The sequence below is a fragment of the Dryas octopetala genome, chromosome 8, assembly GCF_963921425.1.
Source record: "Dryas octopetala chromosome 8, drDryOcto1.1, whole genome shotgun sequence".
Classification (NCBI taxonomy): Eukaryota; Viridiplantae; Streptophyta; class Magnoliopsida; order Rosales; family Rosaceae; genus Dryas; species Dryas octopetala.
The window spans coordinates 1643571-1659160 of record NC_141373.1 but is presented as its reverse complement, the minus strand read 5'-3'; the positions used below and the strand labels follow the sequence as shown (position 1 = coordinate 1659160).

Below are 15590 nucleotides of genomic sequence, written 5' to 3'. Positions count from 1 at the left end.
TCGTGTTGAACGAAGCTTGTTTTGTGTTGAATGAAGAATAATGGATGAAGTAATGTGTCATGGGATAAATTATAAAATCGGTCGTAATTGGGGGTAAGGTACAAAATCGAAAATAATGGATGAAGTAACAAGTCATAGAGTAACATGCAAAATCGATCATAATTGGGTGTAATGTCCAAAATTAAAAATAATGAGTGGAGTAACATGTAATGGGCTTCGTATTCAATGAAGCTTCGTGTTGAATAAAGAATAGTAGGTGAAGCAACATAACATGAGGTAACATAAAAAATCGGTCATAATTGGGGGTAATGTACATAATTTGAAAATAGTGGGTAGAGTAATGTGTCATAGTGCTCGTGTCATAGGGCTTCGTGTTGAACAGAGCTTTGTGCTAAACGAAGCTTCGTGTTGTGTTGAATAGAGAACAATGGGTGGAGGAACGTTTCAAGGGTTAACGTACAATCATAATTGGGGGTGTTTTTGTAATTTCACTCAATTTAGTTGTCATCACCTCTTTATTGTGAGTCGAAGAGTGAATCCATACAGCATAACCCAAAATAGAGGTAGAGTCTCTGGAAGTTCGAAAAGAGGAGTAACGTATCACGGGGTTTGTGTCATCACGGGGCTTCGTGTTGAACGGAGCTTCGTGTTAAACGGAGCTTCGTGTTAATCTAAAAGGAGTGGGTGGAGTGACGTGTGAAGGGGTAATATAGGGAACAGGTCATAATGGGGGGTGTTTTTGTAATTTCCTAAATTTAATTGCCATTACACTGTACTAGTAGTAGTAACCGTCAGTGAGTTGAGCAGTGAATCCACACAGCACAGGCCAGAATGGAGGTGGAGTCTCTGGAAATTCGAAGAATGGAGGAAGTTCCGTCGGCCGAAGACTTCGAGTCTCGGATCGAGTCCGCTAACGTTGCCGCCGTAAGTTCCTTGTACCACAAAGTCTACAATCTTCTTCACGCTCTTCTTCTTTTCGAGCATTACCAACGTTCGCTTTCTGTGTTTTCTCTTTCTTCTTATCCTCAAAAGGTTTTCGGTAGCTGCGTTAAAGATTGGAAAGCTGTCTCCATGTGGAATCCATCTAATGGCGGCCTTGACTATTTGCAGGTTTTTTGTTTTGTTATAATTTGATTAAATTAGGAATTTCGCGGTTAAATTTGCTTCGCTTTGTTTTCAAGGTCTAAATAAACGCAATCTTTGCTTCGATAATGCTTAAGATGTAATTAGGATCAACCTCAAATGCTTGCTTAATGATGTCCGTGTTAAAATCCAAATGATTAAGTCGAATATATTGGAGCAGCTTTGTGCTTAACGTATTTGAATTTTGTTGCAATCGGTGTATTAATCCATTTGCTTCTCCTAAATTATGCCTCAAGGAGCTAGCTGTGTATATTTTCAGGAATCATTATTAATTCTGTTTGTTCTAGTTATGTGCTTGTTACATGAATTATTCATTTCGTTCCTTTGATTAAATTGAAGTTTGTGCTTGATATCGTTTCGACGGAAATTTAGGAACGAGTCGGATTGTGTGTTGTGGAGGCTATGCTATCTAGGTCTGCACCTGTCTTCTATGGTGATATTAAAAGCCACGAGAGGGTAATCCGTATGGTTATTGTTGATGAGCTGGAGCTTTGAATTTCTCTCTTCTGGATCACATTAGCCCTAACTAGTTTACTACCCTTCTTTTTTGTAGGTACCGCTGCCTTTTTCTGCCTTCATTAATCTATGTAAGCAACGTATGCATCATGCAGAGGGTGGTTGCGGTGCTTCTTTTGAATCGGAAAGGCGTGGACTACAGGGGCCTGAATCTGAGTATGATTGTAAGCCCTATGAGGATGCTCCTCAACAAATCTATTTAGCACAGGTTTCACATTCAAGGGCTCTAAGATGATACATATAATCTATTGTTCTTTTTACTAATGTTGTTGATGCCATGTTTATGATTTCTCATTGTTAAGATATACTCTCTTTTCTTTGGGTCCCTTGGATGAATATTTTAGGAAGTAATTTTTGGTTCTGTGTGATTCAGGTACCAATAATCAATATTGAAAATGAAGAGAGGGGTCAATTGAAAACTTTGAGGGAAGATATTCAAACGGTTTGTGAATTTCTTGCACCAGTACTAGTTGTTTAGTCCGCACCCCTCCACCAAGGAATCCATTCTTTTTTCATTGTTGATTCTAGACCACTGCTTGTTTTCTGTAGCCTGCATTTTTGGAGGATAAAGAACTGGTTTCTATAAACCTGTGGATGAACAATGCTCAAGCTAGATCAAGCACTCACTATGATCCTTACCATAACCTTCTCTGCATAGTTTCTGGCTGCAAACAAGGTCAAATAATTTCTCTGCCCTTCTTAGTGCATAGGCTTTTTCCAACTCCAAAGTGATTAAATAGGTCTATTATATTTCCAGTGCTTGTTGTCACTAATAGGCTAGCTGCAAAGAAAGTGCAAAGATCTTGCCTTTATAGTCTACTTGCATCCCTACAAAAGTGATTTTTTTAGTTTTATTTCTGGGGGGAAACAAACTGATGAGCAATTTCTATATCAGTACTAGTCGAAGAAATATAAATTGCCCTATTTGTTTGATGATAAATGTGAAACAAAAAGGCAGAAAAAGAGAGGTATTGCCGTTGGGAATGAAATTCTTAAACAAGAACTTGATTCAAAGACAGGTCTTTATTTTTTCCCAACTGTGTTTGTATGTAGTTTTTTCCTTTTTAATTATTTTTTTCTAAAACAAACTTGTATGCTTCACAGTGGTTTTATGGCCTCCTTCAGCAAGTCCCATGTTATACCCTATGCCAATATATGGAGAGGCATCAAATCATAGGTTTGATACTTTCTGTATTAATAATAAGAATTCAATTCCAATATCTTCTGTACTTATTTAGTTATGAAAATTGAATGCTTCTATTTATTTATTGTCTATTTCTCGATCAACAAAGAGAACGATCTGCAGTCTTTCAATCTTTTAATTTTCCCCCTCTTGGCAGTTCTGTCCCTTTAGAGAACCCAAACTTTTCGAATTATCCAAGAGCAGAAATTTTAATGGCATACTCGCAGAAGGTTATTCTTCATGCAGGTGACGCTCTTTTCATTCCTGAAGGCTGGTAAGGTTTAATATCCATCGTAATTTTATTAGGAATTTTCTCTTATTATTTTTATTGTATAAATTTGTAACTTTAATGTAACTTTTTCATTTCTAATGGCTATTTCTGTTCGCTACAGGTTCCATCAGGTAGACAGTGATGATCTGACAATTGCTGTCAACTTTTGGTGGCAGTCCAAAATTATGTCAAGCATGCCAGATCACATGGATGCATATTATCTGCGCATAATATTAAAAAGGTACTTGTGGTTGAGTTTATTTTTTAATTAGTCAATAAAGAAATTTCAAAATAGCTAACTTGAGTTTGTTTCTCTCATGCTTCATTTACTCGTCAAATCCACATTGAAAGATTGATAGATAGAGAAATGGTATGTACCACTCTCTCCTCTCTCTCTCTCTCTCTCTCTCTCTCTCTCTCTCTCTCTCTCTCTCTCTGTGACACACACACACAGAGGTAGACATATTTATATATTTGTGTGTCTATTTTCTGTAGGAAGAAAAGAAAAAGGAGAGAAGTATATTTCTTAAATTAATGTAGTTCTAATAAGGGTAATTTTTTTCCCAGTGAATGTTTTACGCACACTCCCATATTTATATCTAGTATAGATTATTGAGAGAAAAAAGTGAAAAGCTTGCCCTGTACACATGGTAATAGTAATACAAGGAGGAGACATGAGATTAAGTGGGAATAAAACTAAAAATAGTGCTCTTGATTAAAGTCTACCTCTCTATACAAAAGTTACTTTGATGCAATCTTTAAGGTCATTACTTATCTCTATTGGCATAAGATTATTAGTTTATGATTGTCTTATCCAAGAACTATGAGAGTCATGCCTACTGTGTCCCCCCCTATAACACCTCCAAATCTTTAAGGCATCTACCACTGCTGCTAACTCAAGATCATGAGTCAGATAATTCCTCTCATGTATCTTAAGTTGTCTTGATGCGTAAGCCACTACCTTTCCATTTTCATCGGCAAACTAATAATTAAATTGCTCCTAACATAACATTCAATAAAAAATATGTGAAATTGTTCTTGTAATGAGGAAAGAAGAATTTATCCTCCAACCCCCAAGATTACATATTTTAAGTGTAACCTTGAAAAACAATTTTTAACCCCAATGATTCAAGGTAAGTACATAAACAACTTTTACAAAACAAATTACAAAATAAGATGATAAAATTTGACTTTCGGAATGCCCATTGCCATGCCCTTCCCCCCCCCCCCCCCCCCTTCCCCCCTTTTTAAATCTTTGAATCAGAAGTTTATAATTGAGCACTATAAGGTATGCTTAATTTTTTAATTTAGGACAGAACCGAGTGCTACCTAATGCTTCTTCGGGTGAAATGGAGAACACGAGGAGGCATACATGTGCGCTGCTTAATAATGGAGAAGTAGGTAAGTTCTATAAGCTCACTGATAAATCATCATATATTAACATTACATGGTATTGTGTTCTTCTACTTATTCATTGGAGTCAAGAAAAGGAAATTTGAAGCGGATCTTTATGGATCTCTGTTCGCTGACATCCATAACTTGATATGATACCCAGATCATAATGACAATGATTTGGATCAGGCGTGTGAGAGAAGGGATCTTCAAAAGAAGGAGCCAGAGCAAGGGATTATGTTGCATGAACTGGAACCCCTTGTCATCCATGCTCTTCATGAACTTGTTTCTCTAGTTCATCATCATGTTAATGCTATTGACAAAAAACCACCACTGCAATCCACTTCAACAACTGGTTCTGCAGCTAGTGTGAAAGATGAATGCAACAAGATTGTGAGACCAAGTTCATATAGCTTGGAAGATGACCCAATTGCTACAATTATTTGGACTCTTGAACCACGCACCTTTCAAAATGTATTTCTTGCTATGGTGGTGAGTTTGTGCAGTTTTACTTTATAAAGCTTACCCTTATAAATTTGCACTCTGCATTGAATTCATTGTTGTTCAAGGTGTGGTCTTAATCGATTCAATCCATATGATCCAACTGAGACCTCTCGTATGAATTGTATTAGCATAAACAAGTGTGATAAAGCAAGGTCTGTTCTGTCTCATATTTGACATGTCAAATAGTAACAACTGAAACAAAAAGTTACTTGGATTAGAGGGACTTTATCATCTAGAGGACCTTCAATTCTTTTAAATTTTATAGGCTGTTTTTATGCACTATTTTTTGCTTATTCCAGATGCTCGTACCTTATGATGAAGTCTCTATGCTTTACCAGTGAAATTCTTCCCATTTAGCAGAAAGTGATTTTTATCATTGCCCCTTTCATTAAATCCAGTAATGTTTGCAGAGGATTGACTGCTTTTGCTTTCCTTCTATATTTGTGTCTAAGGGTATGCGTGAAGATGGCTGTGTGGGACCCTTTTTTTTAACTCTCTCTTTCTCTCTGTCTGTCTGTCTCTCTCTGTGATCTTTTATCGAGTTTCATAAGCTATACCACTTGGTAATGCAGCTATATCATAGTGGCAAAGTGGTGAGGCCACTAATGCTACTGCTCCTCTGATTAAATAGAATATCATTAATCATAAATGATCTCTATGGATTCTTGGCCACAGTAACTATATGTTGGTAACTTGGATTTTGAACTCCCCCCGCCATTATTCTTATCAAAAACATTTCTCATCTTTAGTATGTAACATTTATATCCTGCAGAAAAATTTCCCAAGAACTTTGGAGGCTTTAATATTGCACTTGCTTTCACCAGTGGGAGCAGAAGTGCTTACACGTAAATTTGAGGAAATGGATCAACAAATCACTGAGGAAGACGGGTAAATGCTAATTTCCATTAATGCTTTTGCGAGAAACGTAAAATCTGCATTTGGCTTTAATCTGTTATTCATCATTTCAGGAACAGATTCTACCAGATTTTCTATGGGGTGTTTGACGACCAATTCGCTGCGATGGATGCAATTCTGAATGGGAAAGAATTATTTGCGTTCCAGGTAATGCTGTGCTCTTGTTGAACCATGTCTTTTGAGATTGATACTCGTGATATAATATATTGCTTTTATCAAAATCTGGAGTACAATTTGCAAACAGAGATAATTCTGCGATGTATGTCCATGCACGTATATCTTCAATTTCCCCTTCATAATTGAACAGCAATGGATAATTTGTTGGTGCAGTATAATATGTTGCTAGTTGCACATGAATCATTTAACACATATCAGAAAGATTCAGAATCCAGTGGATACTGAACTTATTGTATAGAAAATAGAATGCCTGGAGCAGCCATGATTAATACAGAGTAGATTGATACAAATTTTCATGTGCTGTATTCTTTGTTGCAGGCATACAAGAATGTGTTAGATAAGTATTTAGGAGTACATTCGGATGGGCCAAAACCCAGGGCCTGATGAAATGTTCTGTTGACACACACTTCTTAAAGAAATTGGTCCCGGCCAGTATCTTGAGGGAGAAAATCGATGCATATTCATCACAGAAACTTTTTTTTTTTTTTGAACTCTCAACTGTACTTTACATGTGTTCAATTACAGACTCTTAGAATTTAACTCATTACTAACTTTAAGCATGGCTGTATCATTGGATTTGTACATTCTATGTGATGTGATATACGCTGCAACTTTTAGCTGTCTGATATTCTGTGCGGTTTTAATTTGTGAGATCCATGTTTTGTGTTGCCTTGCCTCATTTGAGATCCCACGTGGTCTAGCAGGACAAAATAGCTTAAATTGTTACTGAAAAGAAATACTGCCCTTTTTCTTTTTATAATTTCATTTGAAAACATGATTCTATGAATCATTGTGTGTCAATCGAAATATTGAATTGGAGGGGGTCAATTAAAGTAAATATCAGTTAAGGACCACAAGCGTGCTGGGAACAAATGGGTCATATATATAAAGTACTGAGAAGAAAATATGTTGAAGTAGGCTGTAGCTGTGTAACTAAGATTGCAACCTAAACACATTAGCCGAAGTTCAAACTTCAAAGTCTGTTGTACTTCGCATTATCTGTTGGTAATTACAAATGGTTGCAATTTGTAGTAGTTTAAATGGGGGCAGACCGGTCCAGAGGATGTGCAAATGGGCAACCCTCTCATACCCCAATTGTTTTGGGCCTCTAAAGTTTATTGACCTCTTATATATCATGAGGATTTTTGTGAGTACTTACTGAAAAGAAAATTACATAAATGTACATGAATGATTGAGGGTTTCATTTTTATGGTTCTTTTCGAGCACCAAAATCTCAAGACTGACCTTGAATGGGACTGGGACTGTGATTGCCAGAACATAACTGGTTTTATGGATGGCTAAACTTGAAATGGGTATTCATGGTATAATAGGGTGAATTCTGAAGTGATTTATTGTGGAATGAATATGAGAGAGAGAGAGAGAGAGAGAGAGAGGTGTCAAAAAAACCAGAGTAACATCAATCTTGAAGTAACTCTTAATTCCTTTTTTGTTATAAAACATTAATTTCTAGGTTTGTTTAAAGATTAAGACTGATCGAAGAGGGAGGGTTGTGGAAAAGAGGGGGGTATGGGGATTTGCAGCAGAAGGTGGAAAAGGATAGAAAGCAAGGAAAAGGGGGGTTGGTAATTATTAGGGTTGGAAGGACAAATTAAAAAGAGAGAAAAGGAGGTTTGTGTTGAGCTGAGATTCCCTGGTGGAAGATGACATATGGAAGAGGATGCTGTTGCGAAAGAAAGAAAGAAAGAAAGAAAGAGGGTGTGGTGGGACTGTGGGAGGGAGGGAATAGAAGAGAAGCTACTTTTGGTTTGTCTGGTTGTGAAGCAGAGGAAGATAGAAAGATGCAGTCCCTTTTACTAGGCAAATGGCATGTTTTGGTTTTGTACCTTAACCCTGCAACTTATATGCAAACTTTCTAAAAGCTTGGATGGATATACCATAACCACCCAACCCTCCTTTCATTAATCCCTAGGTCTCTCTCTCTCTCTCTCTCTCTCTCTCTCTCTCATATTCTCTCTCATATTCTCTAACAAGGACTTCTTCTCGTTCCTTTAATTATTTGGTCTAAGATGTTTGAAACAACAATTGGCATAAACTTACCTTTTCAGCAAGAGAGCATGTACAGAAATGGATTGGATTTCGATTCAAATTTAATGTGATTAGCGAGATATTTTGGTCATTTTAATATGATAATTCATTAACTTAAATTCAGGAATAATTAGTCAAGAATTATGGTTTTTTTTTTTTTTAATCTGGAAAGGAAGATTTGAATTTAAAATCTGTCTATTAAGAAGATAAATATCACTAAACTAATAGTTAGTTATTAATAATTTGAGTTTGTAGTACATGTGTTTCTATTAGTTGTAGATTTCCACTCTTGGATAGTGAATGTATGACATCCAATAGGGTTTTTATTGTAGATATTCGATAAAATAAATATAGATTTGCAATTATCATTAATTACTCAAATTTTTAACATATCACATTGGAAGGATGCCTTATCAAATCAGATTAGGATATAAGTCAATTCGGTCTCAATTGGATCAGATTAGGACATTTCAATTTGATCCAACAATATGATATCATATCGGATTGGATTATGATAATGAGTCAATTTATATTCAATATTCGATCTGTTTACAAACCTAATTTTATAGGCTACTTTGCACGCATCTTTTTAAGAAAATCAAACCAGTTAGTGGCCGGCACTTCTTCCCGGATTAATTAACCAAATTAGCATCTTCTACCAACCTTTTTATGTTGACCTTATACTTTATATTCAAATCAACGTCTATGAAGAATAATGTAACCGTATATATATTAATATTTTACTTGTTATAAATAAATGAGTTGATGAAAAATTGACTCCATTATGAATTAATGGAACATTAAATCATCATTTTCGGATCTAGAGTTATGACACTATTTTAGAATCTCTAATAGTACTCTTAAGTTTAAGAGTTAAATGATCTCTAATTTTATACATAAACACAATACAAACACCAAAATAATCAACTGAGGATCCAATACGATTATAGTTGGCAGTGAGATTGAGGGTCAGGATTTGATGATAAGTTGCTGGGCCATGTAGACGAAACATGAGTTCAATTATGGGGAGGTTGTTGTTGTAGCCTTGTAGGTTAAGCTGGCAGCCAAAGGCTGTGATGTGGGGATGTGCACAGAAATTGATAAAGAGAGAGTCCATGAAGAGAAAAAGAAGACTGAGAGTTTGTTTTTCAAAACCTTATTGAGCATCTTTTTCATAACCGTTGACATTTACAATCCTTCAATTTTTTTTGTGTGCTCTTCTTTCTTTCTCTTTTCTTTTCTCTTTAGGTAGATAGGTTTAGTACCACTATGGCATGTCCCGGACCACCATCACACCCAGCACAAATTCACATACACCATCAACTTAGTTTGCCTTTGTACTCACGCTTACACCAGTTTTTTGCAGTACTACTACTACTACTCTCAGTCTCTCTTTAGAAAAGGCCATGTCTCTTTGCAATTTCAAATTTTCTCACTACCCCAATAGAAAGTGATATATATATATAACATCTTAATTTAATTCATTTGTAATTGAGCCTATTATTCATTTCTGATAGCTATACTCCTCCCTCAAAACAACTTTTATTAATTTGCTTAAGAGTTATGTTAATAGAGTAGTATTAGAGGCAATAATTATTATTTCGATTTTTTAGATATTGCGAACTTAGGTTTTAACTTGGGAATTTATAAATGTGCTCAACTAATTAATGTAGACCATGCAATTAAGTGAGGATATACCGATATCCAAAGATCGAGGACCACTGCCTGCCTGTGAGTGTCAAGTCTTTTATTTATTTTTGGTTCGAAGTGAGTGTCAAGTGTCAACAATATTCATGTTGGGTTAGTTTGATCGAGTTGAAGTGTTGAAGGGCACATACGTCAATCCCAGGAGTACAAGGTATGGCCCTCTACCGACATCACATGCTTACTTCATCTGGCTGCACCTCATTCATTCATATTTTGCATTCTTCTCTCTCCTTCTTAATTTGCATTTCTGTGATTTTCTTTTATTATTTATATTACTTGTCAGTTGCAATTTGCAAATGGAGAAGGGTATTTTTGGAATTCTACTGCATGCAATGATGCACGTACTAGTACTGCCACTGCCAGTGCATTATTTCATACGCGTCGGTCCCCAATATACATGACACATGCTAACATTATTTAAAAAAATAAATTTAAGTATAACTTAGCAATATTGACACAAACTCCTAATATAATTTCTCAAGAAAAGTAGTTTTTCATGGCAAAACCCTCATGAAATAAGAAAACAACTATCACATGATTCACATCACAACCATAGAGAACTAATTAATATGTAGGAACAGAAAATAATAAGATTAATGCAGAAAAAAAAGAACTATTTTAGAAGAAAATCGAAAACACATACAAAATGAAGGTATTTTTGAAATGTTTTAATTAATTGCACCCTCTTTTGTTTTTTTGGCTTTAATGCCATCTATTTCGATATTAGAGGGGGCAAAGGAGGCAGGGGCATTTCCGTCATTTAAAGAAAATCCAAATTACTCTTTCAGACTTATGGTCGCAAATTCTTGCTCAAAGTTGATCAACAATCGCCCCACGTTTCCGAGGCGTGAGTCTCGGCGAACCCAAAACCCTGGGGCTTGAACAGCGCGTGGCTGGCACGCAGACGGTCGTTGTAGTAAGGTTGTTGGAACTCTACGCCCCCGGTGTACGTTAGCATATCCTTGACGATGTGAACAGCAGCGCCATTCCCATTCCCAGCTGTACCGTCAATATTGCCATCCCCGGTCAGACCGAGAAAGTCTCTCGTCAGACGGTCAGTCTTGTGCCACGTGGCGAGATCTCCTGACGTGAACCCGCCTAGATACTCGGTTGAGATCATATGGCTGGCTGTTCCAAAGTCGGGCCGCATGGCCATGTTATTGTGACCCGCTGACTGACTCTGCTGGGCTGCAGAGGCTCCAACGGTTGCAGCCTTTTGAAGGAGTGCAGTGGCTGACAGGTGGGCTGCGGATGACGTGGCGGGGTTTGAGGTGGGTTGTGTGCTCACATGTAGGTTTTGGAAGGGTGAAGTTACCAATAAGCCCTTGTGGTGGTGTTGTGGTGGAGGTGGTGGTTCTTGGAAGAGGATTGGGAGTGGGAAGTGGTGAGCTTCAGGCTTGATATGATGAAGTGGGTTTTGGGTGGTGTTATTATTGTTGTTAGGGTTAGGGTTTTGGCAGGGTGGGTCCCAGGGAGTGAGGGAGATGGTAGTGAATGGTGGTGGGTTTGTGAAGTGTTGCTGCTGCTGATGATGGGTTGAGAAAGGGAAGAGAGATTGAGATTGAGGAAGTGATGTAATATTTGGGTTTGTGGTGGCTGCTGAGAGTCTTGCACTTTCTTCAGCCAATGCATCACAAAAAGCTCTATGGGTTATGAAGCTATCCTTCCTGTACAGAAACAAAGTTTCATCAGTACAAGCACAAGTAAAACTAATAATTAAGATGCTATCAATTTATCAAACCATGCATGTATAATTAATATGTGTGTTTTGTTTGGGTTTAGGGCTTTCTATTACTCTGTGATATGTGATACAAAATGGGTTTGATTTTCATTCTTTTGGTACAATACAAAATGGGTTTAATTATTGGGGTGGAAAGACTAGAGCGCTTTACAATGTACTTGATGAAACTTAGCTGAATTCGAGAAATGGCAGTCAAAGAACAAGGACACGCATGCATAGCAAAACAATGTACATAAACGTGGTGAATTTGATCATGATGCAAATGTGTCTTTTCCTTTGTTTATCTCTAAGAAAATAAAGAGGGATTATATCAGGTAGACTTATATATGATCAGTCAATCTAACAATATAAAATGCTATATTATCTAATTATGAATATAAAAAATTTATTATGTTAACACACATTTGAGTGTCTAGTCCAGATTCACAGTCTAATAATAAATATTTTATGTTACATTTAAAAATAGAACATATTTTTTTGTAAGTAGTCTAGAATATTATTATATATTTTTTTCTCAAGAAATTAATTATTATATATATATCGATGCATGCTATAATTGATTGATGTTCATGCATGCAGAAATGGGCATTGAAGATGCAATTGGATAGAATTACGATGAGAAAAGTTTATTGAAACAAGGACTCGTGCATGAAACAAGGATATGCAAACTCATGGTATCAGATATATGTTGATACTTGATATCATGAGATGAGGGAAAGATCGAAAGCAACTCAGGCTGACCAGGCACCAGATATTCTTGCAGATTTATCAGTTTTTCTCATAATGACCAAAGTTCAGAGTTTTCTGCCTTCTGCAAGAAATTAATGCCATGCTTCATGGCCAACAAATAAAATAAAATAAAAAACTGGTCACGGGTTTTCTCTACACCATGAAATCCCAAAAGTACATACTCTGATACTCTTATCTTTTTCTTAGAGAAAGTGACCAAAAAAAAAAAAAAAACTTTTTCTTAGAGAGAAGTAGTTTCCCATCATTGTTTTCCAGACTGCAGTCACTCCAATACAAAATACAACAAGGGGCAACCAAAAAAAGAAAAGAAAAGCATGGACTCTATCTAAAAAACCGACTGGGATTGTTTTCATCAAAGTGAGAATCCCAATATATATATATATATATATATAAGAACTTGTAAGAACTTGGGGACACAAAATTGACACAATTAATATATATATGAAACAAAAGATTATATTGAATATTGTTACTTGTCTTTCAAACATGAACATGGCTAGCTGGTTCAGATTTCAGAAATATTGCTTTCAGTTTTTATTGCAATGCCCCCCAAAAACAGTCACTTGTATTACTGGTGTCCATTTTCATGCAACCTGCCACTACATGTAAATCTTCAGATATATTCCACCAGAGGTTACCATTCTTGTGTAACAGCAACCCCAAAAAAAGCCAATGGAAAACAAAGACAAAGCTAGAAAACAATTTATGATATGTCCTCTTAATGACATGAGAGTATTCCCACTTTGAAACAAAAGACCAATATTTTGAATGAACCCCATTGGGGTCCAAACTGATGAAAACAAAACTCAATTTAATTTTTATAAAAAAAAGAAACTTAATTAGAAATCACCTGGAGAAAAGGGTTCCACAGTCACATCTATATTCTCTTGTACCACAGGTTTTGGAGTGAGCCTTCCAATCTGATTGAACTGCATAGATCTTTGAGCACTTGTCACACTTCCACTTCTTCTCCCCATGTTTTCTGCAAAAGTGCTTCTTGATCCCTGTGAGGTCACCAAGGGCTCTTGAAGGGTGGTGATGAACACAGGAAGGCTCAGGGCAGACATAGGCTCTCTTTCTGATGATGTCTTTGCTGTTCCTTTGCTTCAGCTTCCATGGGAGGTTGTGGCCTCTCCTGTGAAGCTGAAGGTTCTGATCCCTCTGAAACCCCTTGTTGCAAATCTCACACACAAATCTGTTGGTGGCCATTAGGGTCTTTGGGGATAATGCAATCACTTCAGCATCTGGATCTGCAACACATCCAAGACCATCATATACTTAGCTAGCTAGATTACTAAGAAAAAATCAATTAAGATATTAATTTAAATTAAAAGAGAGCAAGACTTGTTAATTTTGATTCATTACCTGGATTTCCAGGGAGGCTTCTTTTCTTTTTACTTTTCTGAGGCTGCTGGTGCTGAGGAGGAGAAATGGTTGAAACCATTGGATTTAAGGCAGCAAAGTGGTCAACTGGAAGTCTAGTAGTACCAGAAGAAACACTAGCAGTTTCCTCAGACAAAGAAGCTGTTGAATTAGACATGGCTGCTGCACAAGGAAACATATTGCCTTGGAGGAAAACTCCAAACAGAGAAAAAAACAAAATTATAAAGGGAAAACCCAACACTCTGCTGCTGCTGATGAGGAGATCTCTTTAGATATTTAAGATGATGATGATCTTCTCTCCTCCAAATACTTTAGCTAGCCCTTCTTCTTCTTGAATGGTATTAATTAGTACCCTACTTTTGCACCTTTGAATTACAAGAGGGAAAGAAAGAGAGGACTAATTAGCCCATAAATAGAGAATCCCTGCAGCTATGGACACAACTAATGAAGCAGAGCTAGTAGCCTTGGTTGAAGAACATGTGGCAGCAGAGACGTGAAGCCACAGAGAAAGGCATATATGATGATATATTAATTCATTAGGGTGGCAAAAGCAAATTCTTCAATTCAATCTCGTGAAGTAGTGATGATGATGATGATGATGTGGATGATGATAGGTTATTCTCCAAGTCACTATCTAGTCTTAGGCCATGGATTGCTTGTCTGACCAACTCTGCAACACCCAATACAGATTTCTCTCTCTCTCTCTCTCAAACCATCAAAGAGCTCTCGTGCATGCAAATATATGCAAAATCCAACATGAAAGAACAGACAATAAGATGTCCTTTATTGTTTTTTATTTTGCTTTTTAAAAAATTTGCTCTCATGACCTCTTCACTATCCAATAACCCTTCCTTTCTATCCCTAGCTATTTATTTGCACTCAGAGAGCGACAGGAAATCATGAAGAGGATATTTTTTAGTAGCAGCGTGAGCTGCTTATTATGTAGATTGTAGTGGATGATAGAATTAGAGCATCAAATTCAAAATCAATTAGCAATAGGTGAAGAGACTCAAGATTAGTTTATACGTATATATGCTAAGTTCTAGTTTTCGATGAATATTGCTCCACGTTATTCTTAACACAGTGCAAAGAGTGTGATGATTATAATGGCAGACTAAGAAAAGAAAAATATATGAATAAAAAATAAAAAATAAAAGTAAAAGAAACCCAAGTAGCATAGGAAAAAGGCTAGTGAACCCAAGGAAAAAGCTAGAAATTCTCAAAGGAGAGAGAGAAAGAGGTCAGCCAAAGCAAAGAAGAGGAAGAAGCCCAAATCCACTCAATTCAGCAAATTTTAGCTTCTCTTTATTAATTTATTTTTCTATTTTTCTTTTTCTTTTCAAGTCTGACGTTGGCACTTTCTGTCTTTTCCTTTGTTGCTGTAATAAAACACCCAAACTCTAAAAGGGCCTTGATTTGATTTGAATGGGAATGAATATTATTAAAAGGAGAGGGCCGAGAGGCATTGCATTGCTTATAAGAATTAGACTTGTAAGGCAAGGGTGTCAAGGGTGGTAAAAGGCAAAGAGATATAGAGAGATGGAGCGACCCTTCTCAACCATACCCCACTACGAACATGATTGCTCCATTGATTGACTACAACCATATACTATATTTTATTATATTCTTACTGTTTTCTTATCAAATATTTAGGAAGTCGTGTTATACTATATATTATCAATTTGAATCTCACATTTCTATTTTACTTGATGTGATTGACATGCTAATAATATAATATGTTAACTGTTTAGCAATATATATGTTACCTCTAGTCTATCTTTATTCAATTGTTCCTCTCAAATCCATCCTTTTCCTATTATTACAAGTAAGAAATGAATAATTTGGCTAATGAACTGTCTTTA

General features: G+C 36.4%; 2 protein-coding genes across 3 annotated transcripts; one reads left to right on the top strand and one right to left on the bottom strand.

The window, feature by feature from the left end:
- The first annotated feature begins 727 nt into the window (after positions 1 to 727).
- On the top strand, positions 728 to 6724 carry LOC147275805 (2-oxoglutarate (2OG) and Fe(II)-dependent oxygenase superfamily protein). Of its 2 annotated transcripts, none has more exons than XM_086253690.1 (15): positions 728 to 924; positions 1033 to 1110; positions 1516 to 1599; positions 1697 to 1867; positions 2033 to 2101; positions 2209 to 2335; positions 2764 to 2836; positions 3000 to 3116; positions 3235 to 3354; positions 3465 to 3483; positions 4430 to 4510; positions 4695 to 4997; positions 5782 to 5897; positions 5978 to 6071; positions 6420 to 6724. In XM_086253690.1, exons 1-15 carry the CDS (start codon positions 832 to 834, stop codon positions 6483 to 6485), a joined length of 1611 nt encoding a protein of 536 aa, XP_086109816.1. In that variant the 5' UTR covers positions 728 to 831; the 3' UTR covers positions 6486 to 6724. The 2 variants fall into 2 exon arrangements, with proteins under 2 accessions (XP_086109816.1, XP_086109815.1); XM_086253689.1 differs by having other exon boundaries at positions 732 to 924; positions 4430 to 4514; positions 4669 to 4997.
- Positions 6725 to 10431: 3707 nt separating this feature from the next.
- On the bottom strand, positions 10432 to 14415 carry IDD12 (indeterminate(ID)-domain 12). Its single transcript, XM_086254308.1, has 3 exons — positions 13711 to 14415; positions 13196 to 13595; positions 10432 to 11521 (listed from the first exon to the last, which is right to left on the bottom strand). The coding sequence occupies exons 1-3, from the start codon at positions 13904 to 13906 to the stop codon at positions 10675 to 10677; spliced, it is 1443 nt and encodes a 480-aa protein (XP_086110434.1). The 5' UTR covers positions 13907 to 14415; the 3' UTR covers positions 10432 to 10674.
- Between the last annotated feature and the right edge of the window lie 1175 nt (positions 14416 to 15590).